The following is an 18,351-nucleotide window of genomic DNA, read 5'->3' as shown; positions in this document are numbered from 1 at the left end:
TCTGAAGCTAACGTTACTCTGAAGCTGACGTCCCTGAAGCTAACGTTACCGACGTCCCTGAAGCTAACGTTACCGACGTCCCTGAAGCTAACGTTACTGATGTCACTGAAGCTAAAATTACTCTGAAGCTAACGTTACTGATGTCACTGAAGCTAAAATTACTCTGAAGCTAACGTTACTCTGAAGCTGACGTCCCTGAAGCTAACGTTACCGACGTCCCTGAAGCTAACGTTACCGACGTCCCTGAAGCTAACGTTACTGATGTCACTGAAGCTAAAATTACTCTGAAGCTAACGTTACTGATGTCACTGAAGCTAAAATTACTCTGAAGCTAACGTTACTCTGAAGCTGACGTCCCTGAAGCTAACGTTACCGACGTCCCTGAAGCTAACGTTACCGACGTCCCTGAAGCTAACGTTACTGATGTCACTGAAGCTAAAATTACTCTGAAGCTAACGTTACTGATGTCACTGAAGCTAAAATTACTCTGAAGCTAACGTTACTCTGAAGCTGACGTCCCTGAAGCTAACGTTACCGACGTCCCTGAAGCTAACGTTACCGACGTCCCTGAAGCTAACGTTACTGATGTCACTGAAGCTAAAATTACTCTGAAGCTAACGTTACTGATGTCACTGAAGCTAAAATTACTCTGAAGCTAACGTTACTCTGAAGCTGACGTCCCTGAAGCTAACGTTACCGACGTCCCTGAAGCTAACGTTACCGACGTCCCTGAAGCTAACGTTACTGATGTCACTGAAGCTAAAATTACTCTGAAGCTAACGTTACTGATGTCACTGAAGCTAAAATTACTCTGAAGCTAACGTTACTCTGAAGCTGACGTCCCTGAAGCTAACGTTACCGACGTCCCTGAAGCTAACGTTACCGACGTCCCTGAAGCTAACGTTACTCTGAAGCTATATCCACTGAAGCGTCAAAGAGATTCCAAACTACCAACTAACCTAAAGGGAAGAAGTTTTTAAAATCCACACCCAAAATGCACAACACCCACAGGTGGGGAAGCACCACTGATGGTTTCTGTGCTAATTGTGTGTGTATTTAGATGATACAGTACCCAGGTTTCCCAGCAGATGCCGCCAGATCGCCCGTTTCAGATGGCAAGACCGTTAAACTGACAAACATCATATGTGTAATTCAGGGCACAATTCATTGACTGCCATATTTAGTCCAAAATAAGGTCCCATGTGGAGGAAAAGAAGTGACGTCAACCTTCCTAGAGCAAAAATAATTTGAATGCACAAATTTAGGCTTGTTTTTGAAACTTTGCCCTAATCCTTGTTTTTGTGTCTAGTAAAAAATGATTAGTTTAGGAAGAAATCACTTCTACCTGTTAGACCTGTAGACGTGGCTTCGTGTGGAGGAGGCCATGAAGGTTGGGAACACTAAATTTAAAGTCCTGATGATTAATAATAATAATAACTGACAGTTTATTGCAGGTCAGCAGAGAAAATCCCCAAACGGCAGAATCATTTCTCCCGTCAGGCGGAACTCAGTTTCTCTCCACTTAACTCTCACAAGAGTTAAACTTCTGTAGTTTTTTAAAAGTACATTGTGTAATTTTTTTTTTTGTGGAAGCTGTTTTAATTTCTGTTCGTTAACCCTTTCTTTCCTCCACAGTATCCCTTCATAATGAGGTGTAGACGGTTTGAGCTTTACTTTGATTTTACTGACAACTCCTGAGAATGTCTTAATTCATATAGTTTGTTTTTTTACAGTGTATTTATGTGTTGTTACCATGTTTTACTGTTGTCTCCGCATCTGTTTTCCACTTGTGTGAACTAGAAATTGTTATTTTTAAGTAACTACTATTCAATTAAACGTTAACAAAACTTTAAAACTCAACTAGATTTTCTTCCTCGCAGTGTTTTTCTTTTAACCACATCTTTTCTTTCTAGATCTAAAGAGTCAAACTACGCTGCTGTCGTGTATTAATTAGGTCTTAGGAAGTCGAACTCTATACAAATCTAATGAATCTGCTGTGGTGATCTTATCTTCCTAAATGTGTTAATAATAATCTGCAGCTTAACGTTAGCATAAAGAGGGTGAAAAATATCTTTAAATCATGAAAAGCTTCTTAATTTTGTCACGTTAGTTAAAAATACGTTTTAAACTTGACATGACTAGCACACCTGTTTCCTTTCACTTTGAGCGAGACCGCCACCAGTCTAATGTTGTAGATCGCCTCGCCTTTTTTTGGTTTTCCATTGTGGAAAGTGCTTCCAGGTACTTATTTCATATCACCCCCGTCGAGGTTCCAAGCGAGCTGAGGCGATACTAAAATGTGACATGAAAACAGACCAGACTACTGATTGGTCAGAGAATCATCACAATACACAGCGTCATCATTGCGCCTGAAAGAGGCCAGCAACAGAAAGTTTTATATTGTACAATTTGCATACGTTATTTCATCACTAAATCAAGTTTTGAGGTGAGAAATCAGCTGTGTAGATTTTGAATATAGACAGTTTTACGAGAAGTAATGGCGGAACACAAATGTGCTTGAATATTTTGAGTTACTATTGAGTCGAGGAGCTCCGCAAGTGGCTGCGAAAACACAGCTGGAAGGTTTTCATACCGCTTATCTGTTTGAGGAATGTTGAAACGTTTTAACTTAAAAAACAGAAAGCTGTGTGGATCGCGGCAGTTGTGTGTGGTGTTTATTATGACGACCAGCTTCATTGAGGGGTACCATCTATCTGCAATGGAAAACGGAGGATAATGAGCCAGTCGAGTCGGTACTGGAAATGGAAAAACAGCCTATGACACGTACCACCTACCTAAGCATCGCTGCAGACCATGTTCCCTACTTTCATGGAAACAGTATTCCCTGTCGGCCACTTTCAGCAGGATAATGCGCCCTGACACAAAACAACAACGGTTCAGGAATGATTTGAGAAACATGAGTTCAAGATGTTGACTTAGCCTCCAAATTCCCCAGATCTCAATCCAAATTGAGCATCTGTGGGTTATGTGCTGGACAAACCAGTCAGATCCATGGAGGCCCCACCTCACAACTCCCAGGACTTACAGGATCTGCTGCTGACGTCTTGGTGCCGGATACCACAGCACACCTTCAGAGGTCTAGTAGAGTCCAGGCGGCAAAGATTACCTACGATCAGAGTGGCTCAAATACAGACTGAATCAAAAAAGCCACCACAGGGGAAGTTGTTTTTTTTTCTCTTTCTTTTATATTATAGGAAAGTTAACACTGAAGCTAAGCTAACTGTCTGTAGCTTTACATTTTAACAGACAGAAATGTGTTGATGTGTTGCTTCATATTAAGGACCCTGCAGGAGACTGATTCAAGAGTTCCAGTTGTTTTGTTTTTCCAAGGGTTTTATTATTAATGAACTGGTTTCGTCTGTAAAAGGACAGAGGTGGGACAGGGAGAAAAACGATGTTTCCACCAGTTTAACGTCTTCGGTCCAGCTTCATGTGTGAAAACAGTCTGTATGTACATATTAAAATCCAGAAACGTCCCGTGCAAGGTGTTTCTGTGTTCTGTCTGCTTTTCTAAAAGTTGTGGATAGAAAGAAGGTTGTGTTAGTTTGATGTCAGGAGGTGGGAATGTTACGAGTTGTTTGGGATTTGGGGGGGGGGGGTTGGTAGTTCGTCTTCCTCGCTCCTGAATCCAGCGGTGACGTGGGGAGGGATCAGTTTGCAGAGGGGTGGAAGGAAAGCTGCTGGGTGGGGTGAGCCTGAACCTGCACAGCTGGAAGACAAAGCATAAAAAATATTTTTTTAAATTAACTTCAACATTTAGAATTATAAACACTTTAAATTACACAGTTACATCATCGTTACACTATGTTTTTGTTGTTTTCTACACATTTTTAGGGTAATTGCACCCGTCAAACTATGTCTTTGAAGGGCTCGTGTTTGCCAACGAGAGTCTGACATCCCTACAGAGATAGACCTTGTTTGAAAAGAGTAAGATGTCTGATGAGTAAGACTCACGTTTCCACCTGTGGTCTTCCTGCAACAACTCACATCTCGCGAGTTTTTAAGGCTCTTTCATTGGCCTCCGATTGGTTTTAGAGTACATTTTAAAATTTTAACCATTACTTAGAGCCTTGCATGGTCAAGCTCCCTCTTACATCCAGGATCTACTGGTCGCTCTCTGAGGTCTTCAGGCCAAGACCTTTTTAACTGTTCGCAGAACATGTTTTAAAACAAGAGGTGATTGTGGTTGGTGTGTGGTGGCTCACAGGCTCTCAAGGCTAAAGGGAGAGAGCCTTCTGTGGAAAAACCATATCTTTTTAGACAAGCATTTAACTAGCCGTATGGCTTTGTAGGTTTGTGTTGTTTTTATGCATTTTCTTTTATACTGTGAAGCACTTTGTGACCCCTCTTGTCTCTGAAAGGTGCTATATAAATAAAGTTTACCTACAATAACACAAACTAACTGATCGAAGCAGCGGTAGACCAGAGAGGTAAAATTACTGGTTTTATCAATGGAGTCTGGTGGCTTTTGTTAGCGAGTGAGATCCCTTTTGTTTAGCCAAAAACACACAAGTCGAGAAGGGAGTTGTTGCTGGAAGACAACGGTAAGTCAGTAAGTCATACTCTTTAAGGCGAGACATTACAGGCACTCGTCAATTTTGGTATAATTTGCTTCCATAAACATGTCTTCTTTCAGACTAGCGGAAACAAGAAAACCCAAAATAAAAATGTAGGTGTTTATTTTACAACACTGTCATTTTGCGTGTGCAGATTTCTCCTAAATTAAAGTTAGCATTAGGTAATGCCTCATTTGCATGATTAAACATAACATTTAAGAAAACAACTGACTTAACGCAAGTAATCAACCGGAGAATTTTGATGTGGATACCTATCAGTGAAAATGTTCTACCCTATTCACCTTTAGTGTCCCACCTTAAAAAAAAGGGTCTCTCTCTGTAGAAATCAGACTCACTTAATATAACAATCTGAGCCGTACCGTGACGAATCCCAAAGGATTACGTTGCAGCCCTGTTTCTTGGCTGCAGGCTGAGGCGATCTACTGGACCAGTTCTAAAATGTTTTGTACAGATTATTCATTTAGACCCTAAAAGACGTAACATAGGGCCCAGGTTTAAAAATTCCCAGAATTACCCTTTAAAAAACACGCTGAAGAGTTTTTGCTCTTCAGCAGCCACATTTCTGATTAAGTGAGCTGTTTTCAAGATATTGGTGTTTTACAGTTACACTCTAGAAGAAGACCATATTGTGGCCCAGAGGCAGTCTGTGTCCGGTTTGAGTTTTACCTTGGTGGTGTCCGATGTAGAAGTGTTGTGGCGCTCCCTGCTGGGGGTTGGAGCCACTGCCCTGCTGAGGGGAGACGTAGTGCAGCATGACGGGCGGCAGTCCATGACCTGCAGAGTGGTGAGGTCCCGACATGCCTCCTGCGACGTGAGCCTGCAGAGGACAAACAAGACATCTCATGAGAAACCGCAAACTGGGACCCCTGAAGGACACGCAGGGCTCTGCGCTAACCCTTCCAGCCCCCAAGGAGCACTGTGAGAAATGCTCAGTAACACAACAAACTATTATTTGCATTTATTGAATTCGGTCCGGTCTCAAGCGAGTGCGCTGCGGTGCAGGTCAGCAGCAGTGAAACACGGGAGCAACATAATCCTTTGGGGTAAAAGCGCCACGTCAAAGTACATCCACAAAAGTGCGTGTTTTTGCTGCTGACAAGCTCAGATTGTTATTACAAGTGTGTGACAACATTATGGAAAGGATCGCTACAGAGAGAGACCTTTTTAAACAGTGAAATTCTCTTTGTTTAACCAGAAACAGTTTCTATATCGTTCTAGTCAAAGCCACCAGACTCCACTGACAAAAATAGTAATTTTACCTCTCTGGTCTACCACTGCCTCGATCGGTTAGTTTGTGTTATTGTGTGACTATGGTGTTTCTAACCTTTAAAGCACGAAAATCATACAATAACACAAAAACAACAAAGTCACACAATAAAACAAACAACCAACCGACTGAGCCAACAGTAGACCTGCAACTCTTGGGTCCTGCGAGGTAAAATTACTGTTTTTGTCAATGGAGTCTGGTGGTCTTGACAAACGCGATATAGTAACCGCTTCTGGTTAAATAAAAAGGATCTTACTCTTTGACAACATTATGGAAAGGATCCCTACAGAGAGAGACCTTTTTGTGAGACATCTACAATAACAATCTGAGCGGTTAAAACAAGCATTTTAGAGGAAGAACTTACCCGCAAGGACTACGTTGCCGTAGTCTTTCACTGCTTCCGACTGCAACATGTTTGCTCAATACCGGACCAGTTTCAAAAAATGTTGTTCCAATAAGCTACAGACAAAAACATGGGGAAATAGTGAAGTTCCCCTTTAATGGTGAACAGATTCATATTCACCTGTGTGAGTTGGCTGATTGAGGGGAAGCCATGCGGCAGCGGCTGGTGGGTGGGGAGGCTGTATCCCTGCATGGTGTAGGAGGCCTGGGGGGAGCTGTGGCCAGGCGGCAGGTTAGGAGGGGTCGGAGCAGACAAACCTCCAGAGTGGAACATGGACTGAGGCTGAGGACCACCCTGATTCGACTGCGAGGGAAACGAGTTGAGAAAGTTGACCTGAATACCCAAGATTGATCAAATAATGTCACAGGAAGAGCAGAGACAGCTGAGGCAAAGATATCACATGGAAACAACTTTATTTTCCATTATGTCCTTCCAAGCCAAAGTTCTTAATGCAAGTTAAAACATGTTGTGGTGTAAATTAAAAGAAATCTTTTTTATCCAATTTAAAGATGAAAAAATTTGCAAAGTAGTTTTGCATGTTATGTCAAATTCTGACCAACATAACCACATTGTAAATTTTCACCTGGTTTAGTCAACAAACTATTATGCTAAAGGACACTTTCATGCTGCCGACCATTTTATAAAGTACACAAAAGCTTTTCATAAGGACCGAATACATTTCTCATAATCTCGGCAGCACATTAACATCCGTACAGTGTGAGTATCTTTACCTGATTGTGTCCCGGACTGGGTGCTGTGTGCTGGGGTTGATTCCCAGTCGGGGTGCTGGAGGGCTGAGGATGATGGAGGGCACCCGAGTGGTGAGAGAAAGACTGAGCTGAGAGAGAAACACCAAATAAAAGCATTAAACATGCAGTATTCCCCCAGAAAACTCTACTGATGATTTACATTTAACTTCTGGCTGATCTGATCTTACATGCATGCATGGTTTAAGTTCCCCTGTCATTCAATGTACAGACTTTGGGGATTCTGGCGTAAACCCCGCCTGCAGTTCATGCTATCATAGATTGCATAAACTACAAACAGGGTTATATAATAATATTAAAGTCCTATTTAAAGTGAGCATAAATGAACCCATGCTGACAAACTTCTAATGCATTTGTATTAAATTAAACAGCCCTTTTTGTTCATCCATAAAAATCTTTGATCGTTCCTTGCTTATGAACAAACTAGGATCCAAAGGATTTGGTCTTAAGTCTCACCGATGGTTCAGTAACAGCGTAGAAGGCCGGCCGATGCTATATCTAAATTCATTCCTATTACAAAAAGGGGCCCTACAAGGTTCAATACTTAGACCAGTTTTTCTTTTTTTTTTTTTTACCAATATCATCTGTAATCTGAGTTTTCAGATGCTAAGTCAATATTTTGAGAAGGTTTCTCATTATTTTAAGATACTAACTTATTATTTTGAGATCGTATGTCATTGCATGACTTACAGGACCTATTTTTTTTTTTTTTTTTTAATCACAAAATTCACAGAAATGGGCTCCCAATTTTTTTATCTATCTATATGCAGATGACATTATTTTATACCTCTGTGCCGATTCTATACAACTAGCTTTAGAAAATGTGCAGCTTTCCTCTGCCTCTGGATTCAATGTTGAAAATCAATACTGAGCATTAGCGAAGTTTTAACATGGCTTACTGTACAGAAATAAAAACAGCACTTTGTCAGAGGATCTGGATATGTATGCACATTTATAAATGCATCATTATGCATTTCCACTTTGGCTTTATCAAGAAATCATCTGCTGTCATGTTCCTAGGTAGGAGGTAACTTACACTAAACCTGAGATTTATATTTTATATTTATATTTTTGTTTACACCGGCTGCAAGAACATTTTCTATCATTTATCTTTCAGGGACCCGAAGTCGCAACCAATTACTTATTATGTCATGTTAGGTCACAACAAACCAAACTATATTCATAAAATTCACATTTTATTTAGTTTATAAAACTTCCTGCTCTGCCTTTGATTACATACAATGAATAAAAACATAAGTCTGCTTACCATACATGGCCTGCTGTGGCCCCGGCTGGCCCTCAGCCTGGCCGGGGTACTGGGGGCCAGGAGCTCCCATCTGTTGATGAGGGGCTCCGGACGTCAGCATCCTCGCACCCCCCTGCAGCATTGAGTAAACCGCCTGGAAATAACATTAAAGACAGATTTGTCCAAACTGCACTTTGCTGTTGGTCTGCTGAGCGGAATTAAAGAGATCTAAACTTTTGTGGGGTCACTTAATACGTAAATAGGGTCACAAGAAAATCAAGGGTCCAGTAATTGTCTAGCAGTTAAACTTGGAAATAAACACGTTTTTACCTATTCACAGACTCTGATTTTCTTAATAAAGGAGAAGGTGTATATGTAATTTTAATTATTTTTAAGTAGGTATTTGAACATTTTTGTGTAAAAAAAACCAAACACAAATTATATTTATCAGTAAAATTTTTATGTTTCCAAATATGTCTGGAACTTTAAAATACAAGTTAGTTCACCTTTTTTATATACACTTAGCTAGTTTGAACTATTTTATAAATTGTTAACTAGTTTTACTATTTTTTAATACACTGGTTGATTTACAGCTGAACAGTGGTTTGCTGCCTCTGTACCTGTCCGTGGTAGTGTGGGGGCATGGCCTGGATCACCTGACCGTACTGCAGGTAGGACTGGGGATAAGGTGAAGCCACCAGGGGGGGTCCTGCAGCTGAGGCTGCAGCTGACATCATGGGGGAGTTCTGGGAGGGGTGGTGCTCTGGACGCTGTCCCACCACCGGGCCTGAAACAGCAGAACACATGGTCACCGTTTCACCTGGGATATCTGATCATTAATGTCAAAAGGATATTGATAGATTTACATTTATATTAATGGATTTCATCCTTGCACCTCTTATTATTCTATCTACATCAATTTGAGGAGAAAATTACTCCGAAGTTTTAGAAATTTCAGTCCCAATATTGTAAATCATTATCAGAGATAATGATATCCACAGGAAGTATTAATCACATTGAATCTAAAAATATGTGCATGCGGTCTGCATGTTAAGAGTTACGACTCAGAGAAGGAGTGTGCTATTTGACACAAAATGCAGCAATCAACCATTGATCAAACTACAATAACTAACCTCCACTTGACCTCCGAGCACCTGTCTCTTTCACCTCACATCTAAGCTTTTTTAACTTCCCCTTATTGTTGCGTACAGACATTAATAATAAAAATGTGTGTGTGGTGTTGACCTTTGGCTCTGGGGTATTTGCCCTGGTTGACAGTGGACATGGTGTACTGATACATCTGAGGAGCCTGAGGAGAAGACAAGGAGACATTAAAATGACAGCGGTGGAACGAATCTCTGATTACAGAAACTAAAGAGGGAGAGAGGGATTCAAACCTGGATTGAGTGCCCTTGGATGTGGATGGGTGAGACGTAGGACAGGTAGTGTCCAGGTGGGTTGCTGTAGATGGCTCCTCCTCCTGGCTGTCCTGGACCGGTCAGAACCACAGAGGGGCTGGGGGGGTTCGGTCGAGGCGGGGTGGGGGTCGGCGCAGGCTTCTGTCACAACACAAGAGAAAGAAACACTGTCAGAGAGGTGAAGTTAGTTTCACAAACACTACATGAAAGGTTTCTCATAGACCAGTTTATCGATTGTATAACAGACATGTAATCAAAGTGTTTGGAAGCCATCGAGTCAAATTTTAACTTCTGTATTATTTAACTGGTGCTGCAGCATAATCCTTGCGCTGACAGGCTCATGTTGTTTTTGACAACATTATGGGAAGGATCCCTGCAGACCATTTGTTTAACAAGAAACAGCCACTGTATCACTCCCGTCAAGACTCCCACGAGACTCCTTTGACAGAAACAGTCATTTTACCTCCCAAGGCTTCCGCTGCCTCTGTCGGTTAGTTTGTGTGCATTTGGTGTTTTTAACCTTATAAAACTCCAGATACAATCCAAACAAACAAAAACACTTAAAGTCACACAACTAACTGACCGAGGCAGCTGTAGACCAGCAACTCCCCTGTTCTGCAAGTAGGGTTGGGTATTGTTTAAAAGTTTATGATACCAGTACCAAAACCAGTACCTTTAAAGTGATACAGATACCAATGGAGTACTTAATTCAATACCTTGCATAAAATGTCACCTGTTGGAGCCATAGTAGTGGATTGGTAGCTTATTATTATTTGTATTGTTATGGACAAGCAAGGTTATCCATTATATTTTAATTTTTTCTTCTTTCAAATAGCTGTTTTGTATTGGGAAACTGTATCAGATCCTCCACATCCTGATTAGTTCATCCTCACTGGTATTATTACACTGGAAAAACTACAGCTTGGAATGAGAGAGGAGAGAAATAGTTTAGAGACCAAATAAGTTGTGGTAAACGAATATAAGGTAATTTTTTGATACGTGTGTTTTTGTTAACTTTCGATCAGCTGCAGCCGGAGGGTCCGACAGTAAAATCAGCTGTTGCGCCACACAAGCGTTTAATTGATGTGATGGAACGCAGTGATCGATCAGTGACAAGTGATGTGAACAGCAAATAAAAATGTACAGAGAAGAGCTAAATGATACCAGAAGATGAAACCAACGAAAGCCGAGCTTGTGCTGATAAACTTGCCACAGTGACAAACATGCCTGAGATGCAGCCGAAGGTGAGCGGCGGTTAAAATCACGCATGGATTTGGTGCATGCAGCCTTTTTTTAATAAAGTTAATGGTGCAGGCACAAAGGGGGAAAAAAGACTCTTCTCTTTTTTTTTTAGTGTGTTCGGATGATACCTTAAAAGGTACAGAGTAGCGAAACCCGTCTCTATCGGCAAGGTAAAATTACAGTTTTTGTCGATGGAGTCTGGTGGCTTTGACGAGAGCAACAGAATCACTGTTTCTGGTTTAACAAAAAAAAACAAAACAAAAAAAAGGTCTCTCGCTGTAGGGATCCTTTCCATAATGTTGCCAGACACTTGTAATAACAATCTGAACCTGTTGGGGCCAAAACTACCACTAATGTGGACATACACAGATGGAGCGCAGTTACCCCAAAGAATTTTGTTGCAGCGCTGTTTCACTGCTGCAGGCTGCAGCGCGCTCGCTTAATACTGGACCAATTTCAAAGAATGTTGTCCCAATGTTGTCCCACACAGACACAAAAACAAGTTCAAATAGGTTGAAAAATGTGACAGATCTCTCAATTCATTCACAAACTTACATCAGACATTAAGAGTGTGTTTGATTCTGTGTGCCACAGTTTCATTAAACTCACCATGACTGCGTTTCCTTTTACGGGAAGAAATTCTTTTGCATTTGGATTCAACGTTGAGTGTTTCACTTGCCTGCAAAAAAGACCAGAACAGGCACAATATGATAAAGTTTGAGTAACAGATCTGTGAGTTTTAAGGTTTATCTGACAAAAGGTTATCCCTTTTAATACGCAGTTGCAACGATTGAAAGGAAAACAAAAGAGCTACATGTTGACCTTACAAATCTTACTGGCTAACTCAGTGTGTTAGGCTGACACCTGCAGACCCCTTCTGGACAATATATTGTACATACTATAATGTCCCCTCCACATATTTTTATTTCTTGATTTTTGTAGTATCTTTGGAAGCTACAATTTTGGCTTATTAATATTTATTATTATGCACCAAAATACCAAATCAAATAACTTGTATGTGAAACTCTACTCGGTGCAGATTCTGATTAATCAAACTAATCAAAGTCCCAGTTATTACTGTTGTTAATGGGAAGTCATTTTTCCACCGGGGTCTTCTTTAATCTCATTCTGACTTGGGGTCATGCTTTCAGGAGAACTGATTCAGGAAAGAATGACTACAGAAACACTGCCAATATCAGTGGAAGCAGTGAATCTCCTACGACGACGTTTCAAATAAGTTAAATTTATATAAATTATTTCAAACAAGACCAAGCCCCAGACAAGTGGACAGATATTTCGCTCGTCTTGGGGTCTGACCGAAAGTAAAACACAGAAAGTAGCACTCTGGATTTCCTATTGTAGCCAACAGGAATCTCCTTTGAGGATCATTTTTGTGTAACTAGTCGTGAGCTTATGACTCCTGACGACAGGCGTCGACTGAAGCTCGTGGACATATTGTGATAGCATTTACGAGGGTCACTCACGCTGATCCAGCTGCAGCCTCCGTACGTTCACTGCCCTCTGGACAGGCCTCCTCGCTGCTGGGGGCCTGCTGGGTCATCCCAGGCGGAGGCCCCTCTGGTCCTGAGGACTGGGGTCCAGCAGGAGCTGTGGGGGTCGAGGCAGCAGGGGTCATGGTGGGGGGAGCCGCCTCTGTGGTCTGCTGCACATCTTGGGCAGAGGAGGTGAGAGTTTTGGGTGGTGCGGGGGAGGAGGAGGAGGCGGAGGAGGTGAGCTGAGGAGGATCTGCAGAGGCCGGACTCGCTGATGGAGAGGAGCTGGGCTGCAGCTGACAGACAGGAAGACGAACATCACCAACCGAGCCCTGAGACAACGTTTGATACGTTTAACCTCACTGTTGATGTGAGACATCAGCACTCATTTATCAAACCATCTTACAAAGAACAAAGTTAAAAAAGGAGACATTTTTCATTGACACTGCGTCTGTTTGCCGCTAGCCAAAATTAGCATCGCAGTTAACATGAATTACTGTACCGATGCATCTTTAACCAACCTAGCTAGCTCCACCCTCTCGTCCAAATATGGTCGCGTGTCTGGTTCCAAAAAAAAAATAAAAAATCAAGATGGCAACGGCCAAAATGCCAAACTGGAGGCTTCAAAACGGTTGTCCACAAACAAACATGTTGCGTCACGGTGGCTACGTCCACTTCTTTTATACAGCCTGTGGTCACGACCCTAGATCGTGCAAACCGAATTTTGTACCATGAAGAAGATGAAAGAATTTTGACTCTAATGCTGTGTTCACATACAACGCAAATTTAATCCTCGCAACGCTTTCCTTGCGGGAGTTTTATCGCCGGACTACTGTCAAGTACTTGTACTTCCAGCACCGCAGAGTGTGGCAGCACAACAGCTCCCTCTGCCCTTTCCTAGTTTTTAACCTTTTTTATATATTTCTATTTAACTTTTTACTCACGCACTAATTTATTTGCACATTCTAGCCTTTTTTCTTTGTGAATAGTTCTCTTGTAAAGGCTAATTCACCGAAAACGGTTAACGTTACCTGAAATAGGTCTACGTTACACACACAGTGGATACCGTGACCACCAGACAACGAAACACCAGAGTCTATTCACGTAAGGAGCTCTTACAGTTTCGGGATCGACCGCTTGCATGTCCAAAGGAGATGCCGGCGACGTTAAGGATAAGAAGGCGAGGATGTCGTGCTGGTGTGATGGCGAGGAACAAGAAGACGGGGAGCCGGTGGAGATCCACGCCCCGTCTTCCCTCAGTCGTCATGGGGAACGTCCGCTCACTGACGAACAAGATGGATGAACTCTCGGCTCTGGTGGGCGGGCAGAGCGAGTATCCGGAGTGCAGCATGTTCTGTCCGACTGAAACTTGGCTGAATGGGAAAACACCAGACTGCTCTGTGGAACTAGCCGGCTTCTCGCTAGTTCGAGCAGATAGGAAGAAACAGAGCGGTAAGAAGCTGGAGGAGGACTTTGTAAACTCCAAATGGTGTAACCCAGGTCATGTTACCCCAAAGGCAGAAATCTGCATTTGCTGTTCAAATCTCTGTTGAACAAGAAAAAGATTGCTTTCATGGCAGGGGTCAACGAAGAGGCCAGGAAAGCAATCCAGAAGGGGCTGAAGAGAGAGCTGCAGCACCGTATCTGACAGTATGTCAGGCCGCATGGCTGCCTGTCAGACGCCGTTGGCACTTCCCAACAAACTGTACTGTCGCCGTTTCTCTTCACTCACTTCATACTTCGGACTATTGCTTCGACTCGGGGACGAGCCACCTCCAGAAGTTCTCAGATGCCTCCTCCATCGTCGGCTGTGTCACGGATGACAGCGAGGAGGATCGAGAGCTTCATCGGATGGTGAGACAGCAGACACCTCCAGCTCAACACAGGAAAAACCAATGAGCTGGTGGTGGACTTCAGTCGCAGCAAGAGGCCCCACACCCCCTCTTGTAATAAGGGGTGAGGGGGTAGAGATGGTGGACACCTACAAGTTCCTGGGGGTGCATCTCAACAACAAACTGGACTGGACAGACAACACCGAGGCCCTCTACAGGTAAGGACAGAGCGGGCTGTTCTTCCTGAGGAGGCTCAGGTCCTTCAATGTGAGCACCAGGCTGCTGCGGATGTTCTGCCAGCCCGTAGTGGTCAGTGTCATCTACTTTGCTGTGGTGTGCTGGGGAGGGGGCATCGGGACTTGTGGCGCCAACAAACTGGGGGAGCTGGTGGGGATGGAAGTGGACAGTGTGGAGGCAGTGACTGAGAAGAGGAGGAGAGGGAAGCTGAAAGCCATCATGGACGACCCCTCTTATCCTCTGTATGCTGACCTGAGGCAGCTCAGGAGCTCCTTCAGCCACAGACTCATCCAGCCCCGAGCCTCAAAGAGCTTTGGAGGCTCATTTGTGCCGTCAGCCATCAGGCTCCACAACACCACAGCACCAAACTGACAGATTTGTGCCTGATTTTATCTGAGACATTTATCTGGTTGTAAATAATTATCATTGATTGTACAGTATAGTGTGTTAATACATCTACAATACTGCATCTGTTCTTTTATATTCCTTGTGCTGCTATGTTGACCTAAATTAGTAAAGCGTACGTGTGGGAAACACTGTCTGAACCGTTGTTTTCTTACAAGCCAGGTCTTCAGCAGTGTCAACCGGCACCGTCTCTGCGTGCAGACGCAGAGGTGAAGGAAAGAGAGAGGAGCGTGAATCAGTGTGAACACAGCATAAGCAAAGCTGGAGGAGAAGATCAACAAGAACACAGCTCCGAAAATCAATCAATCCCAGTTTCTGGACAAAATAAACTCACTCATAAAATTTTACATTCACAAATACGAACTGGACAGTTTTGGAAATAAGATCGTCCCTGAATGTCTATTTGGAAAAAAAGTGTCAATGCCCAGGCCCAGTGTCTCAGTCCTGAACCCTCTGACAGGACCCTGACCCCTGTATGACCCCTGTATGACCCCTGACCCTCAGCATGAGATTCTTCTTACCCTGAACTCTTTGCCGAACTTGCGGAGTTCCTCCAGCTGGGATCTCTGCTGGACCGAGGGAGCTGAGCGAGAGATGAGATCAGTTACACCACAGTGGGATTAAAGGCTGACATAAGCACTGCTGTGTGGATTATATCGACCTGAAGCCAGGTCCTATACGTATAAAAGGGACGAGTGTAAACCTCGTGAAGGACAGAATCTTTTACCTTTGCTGCTCTTGCCTTCCTGCTGACCGGACAGACTTTCAGTTCGCTCTTTAGCCGCTGCGATGAGGATTTCATTCACTGTGGAGGACAGAGAGAGACATATTCTAACTATTCATTAACATCCATATTTCAATATTTAAATGTTGCTTAAAACAACTTGCAACCTCGTCTCTATGTAGCGGTGTCAAAATGTCATTAAAAATATTTCCCCCCCAAGAAAACCTTCAATAAATGTCTCACCATCGACAGGGAAGAGCGGGGTGGGGCCGGATGGTTTGGCGGTGTTTGCCGTGGAGTCCAAGAAAGTGGGGCCGACCAGGGGGAGGTCCTGGGGAGGGGCGTCCGGTTTTGGAGCGCGAGAGACTGGAGCGTGAATAAACAGAGGGAGGAGAAACCGATCTGTCGTCAATTTACTATATGCAAAAGCAAATACAAAATTACATTAAAGAGGTGGTATTCTGCTCATTTTCAGGTTCATAATCTTATTTAGAGGTTGTACCAGAGCAGGTTTACATGGTTATATGTTTGTCATACTGCACATTGCTGCAGCTCCTCTTTTCAGCCTGTGTTGAAGGCTTCGTTTTAGCTATGGAGTGATACATCTCGTCTCTAAATGATCTTTGTTGGGAGTTGCACATGCTCAGTTCCTAGTTAAGGACTACTAGCCAATCAGAAGCAGAGAAGGGCGGGTCAGCGAGAAGCCGGTAAACAGCTCGGGTTCAGCCGTACGTGTTGCCGACCGGCTCGGCAACACAGACTGGAGCGAGAGTTTCAGAGCGGTGAGTTATTAATCTGTATCCATAAAGTTTTAACTGAGCTCTGTCTCTACATCACAGGAACAACTTTATGTCCACTGACTGCCTGGAGGGTAGCTAGTGTTTGGAAGGGAGAGGAGAGCTGTGTGCTGCAGCTCGCTGTTTCTGAGGGCGTGTCGGAGTAGCCGCTTGGCGAGCGTTATATGAGGCGCGTTTAGCTTTAGGGAAGCGGCTGGACGACAAACGAGCGGTTTTCAGTTCAGAGCAGAGTTTTCTGTGGGAGATGGGAACTCCCTTTGGGCTTTTTCCCTTTGCAAACCTGTTACATGCACAATAAAGGAATATAACTCAATAAAGGAGAGGGAAAAAGCCAAAAAACAGAATACCACCTCTTTAAAAAGTTATAAGAAGAAAATGAATAAGTTCTTTGTTGTTTGAATGAACCATTTCATTGTTTATATGATTATAAAGTAACTTATCCTTGTGTGTTTGCTGGACCCACCTGCAGGTGAGGACTGGGAGTTGGGGGTCCGCAGGGTCCTGTTGCTCTGAAGTCTCTGGGATTTGGGGGAAGTTCTGGATGTAACTGAAAGAGAAAACGAGCAGTTAGAGCCAACACACACAAACATTAAAGAGCAACGTTACACACTAAAGTCACGGGAGGCTTTAAAAGCAAACAGAGGCAGGAGGAGATTAAACCATCAACCTCATTCGCTTTTTTTTGCCTAATTAGACTCTCAGGCTGCTGTGGAGGGATGCTGATTGGCTGCAGTGAGTGTTAGAGCAGTGATGGAGATTAATGACGGTGTACAGACTGACTGACTCTCTCTGACCCTCCTGTTAGTTTTATATAGTTCTCTACTTCAAACCAATGACAGCTCAATTTCTTCTCTGACCTTGAACCGCCTCCGTACCTCCGTTAACAGGAGAGCGCGTCGTGTCAGCCAGCGCCTGAGGATGGGAGAGGGAGTGCGGGAGAACGTGATTGGTGCAGGGAGGGCTGCTGGCCGCCGGCGGGCTGCTCTGTGATTGGTGAGGAGAATAGGCAGTTCTGACGGACAGCGGGCTGCTCCTGTCAGACGGCGGTTTGGGGGAAGACGAGCTGGGCGGCGGGTGTCTGGTGGAGGTCGGTGCGGCGGTTCGGCCGGAGGCTCCGGTCCTCACGCTGCTGCCAGACAGGCCGATCTCCCGAGCCCGCTGGGGGAGAGGGATGTATTTACCTTCCCTGGAAAAGCAGAGGAAGGAAAAGAGACGGTGAGGGGAATTCTGGGAAGCTGATGGGATAAAATTCTTGCTTTCAATCAGAGAGGGATTTCGCCCTCTTCACCTTCTCAATGCTCGTCTCCTGGTCAATCCTTTAACAAAAAAATGTCTACCTATGTCGCGATATCACCACGATACTTATGTCACGATGCAATATTATCACGATACTTATGTCGCGATACTTATGTCACGATGCAATATTATCACGATACTTATGTCGCGATACTTATGTCGCGATGCAATATTATCACGATACTTATGTCGCGATACTTATGTCGCGATGCAATATTATCACGATACTTATGTCGCGATACTTATGTCGCGATACTTATGTCGCGATGCAATATTATCACGATACTTATGTCACGATACTTATGTCACGATGCAATATTATCACGATACTTATGTCGCGATACTTATGTCACGATGCAATATTATCACGATACTTATGTCGCGATACTTATGTCACGATGCAATATTATCACGATACTTATGTCACGATGCAATATTATCACGATACTTATGTCGCGATACTTATGTCGCGATGCAATATTATCACGATACTTATGTCACGATGCAATATTATCACGATACTTATGTCACGATACTTATGTCACGATGCAATATTATCACGATACTTATGTCGCGATACTTATGTCACGATGCAATATTATCACGATACTTATGTCGCGATACTT

At 43.4% G+C, this 18,351-nt stretch overlaps 1 protein-coding gene across 9 annotated transcripts in view; it reads right to left on the bottom strand.

The window, feature by feature from the left end:
• Positions 1 to 3,336: 3,336 nt before the first annotated feature.
• atxn2l (ataxin 2-like) overlaps positions 3,337 to 18,351 on the bottom strand; it is a 37,084-nt gene continuing 22,069 nt past the window's right edge. For 5 of the 9 annotated variants that reach the window (XM_046037594.1, XM_046037652.1, XM_046037628.1 and 2 more), the window contains 15 exons: positions 17,287 to 17,615; positions 16,893 to 16,976; positions 15,876 to 15,998; positions 15,636 to 15,713; positions 15,430 to 15,491; positions 12,426 to 12,766; positions 11,551 to 11,620; positions 9,679 to 9,840; positions 9,527 to 9,590; positions 8,902 to 9,068; positions 8,303 to 8,435; positions 7,000 to 7,106; positions 6,389 to 6,601; positions 5,265 to 5,415; positions 3,337 to 3,730 (listed from right to left, as the gene is read on the bottom strand). In XM_046037594.1, the coding sequence (XP_045893550.1) occupies positions 3,672 to 3,730; positions 5,265 to 5,415; positions 6,389 to 6,601; positions 7,000 to 7,106; positions 8,303 to 8,435; positions 8,902 to 9,068; positions 9,527 to 9,590; positions 9,679 to 9,840; positions 11,551 to 11,620; positions 12,426 to 12,766; positions 15,430 to 15,491; positions 15,636 to 15,713; positions 15,876 to 15,998; positions 16,893 to 16,976; positions 17,287 to 17,615 (2,143 nt within the window). In that variant the 3' untranslated portion in view covers positions 3,337 to 3,671. The remainder of the gene's footprint in view (positions 3,731 to 5,264; positions 5,416 to 6,388; positions 6,602 to 6,999; positions 7,107 to 8,302; positions 8,436 to 8,901; positions 9,069 to 9,526; positions 9,591 to 9,678; positions 9,841 to 11,550; positions 11,621 to 12,425; positions 12,767 to 15,429; positions 15,492 to 15,635; positions 15,714 to 15,875; positions 15,999 to 16,892; positions 16,977 to 17,286; positions 17,616 to 18,351) is intronic. The other 4 variants (XM_046037619.1, XM_046037601.1, XM_046037609.1 and 1 more) reach the window with 4 other exon arrangements.

The sequence above is a fragment of the Micropterus dolomieu genome, linkage group LG02, assembly GCF_021292245.1.
Source record: "Micropterus dolomieu isolate WLL.071019.BEF.003 ecotype Adirondacks linkage group LG02, ASM2129224v1, whole genome shotgun sequence".
NCBI classification, from domain to species: domain Eukaryota; kingdom Metazoa; phylum Chordata; class Actinopteri; order Centrarchiformes; family Centrarchidae; genus Micropterus; species Micropterus dolomieu.
This window is presented reverse-complemented; position numbering and strand designations above follow the sequence as displayed.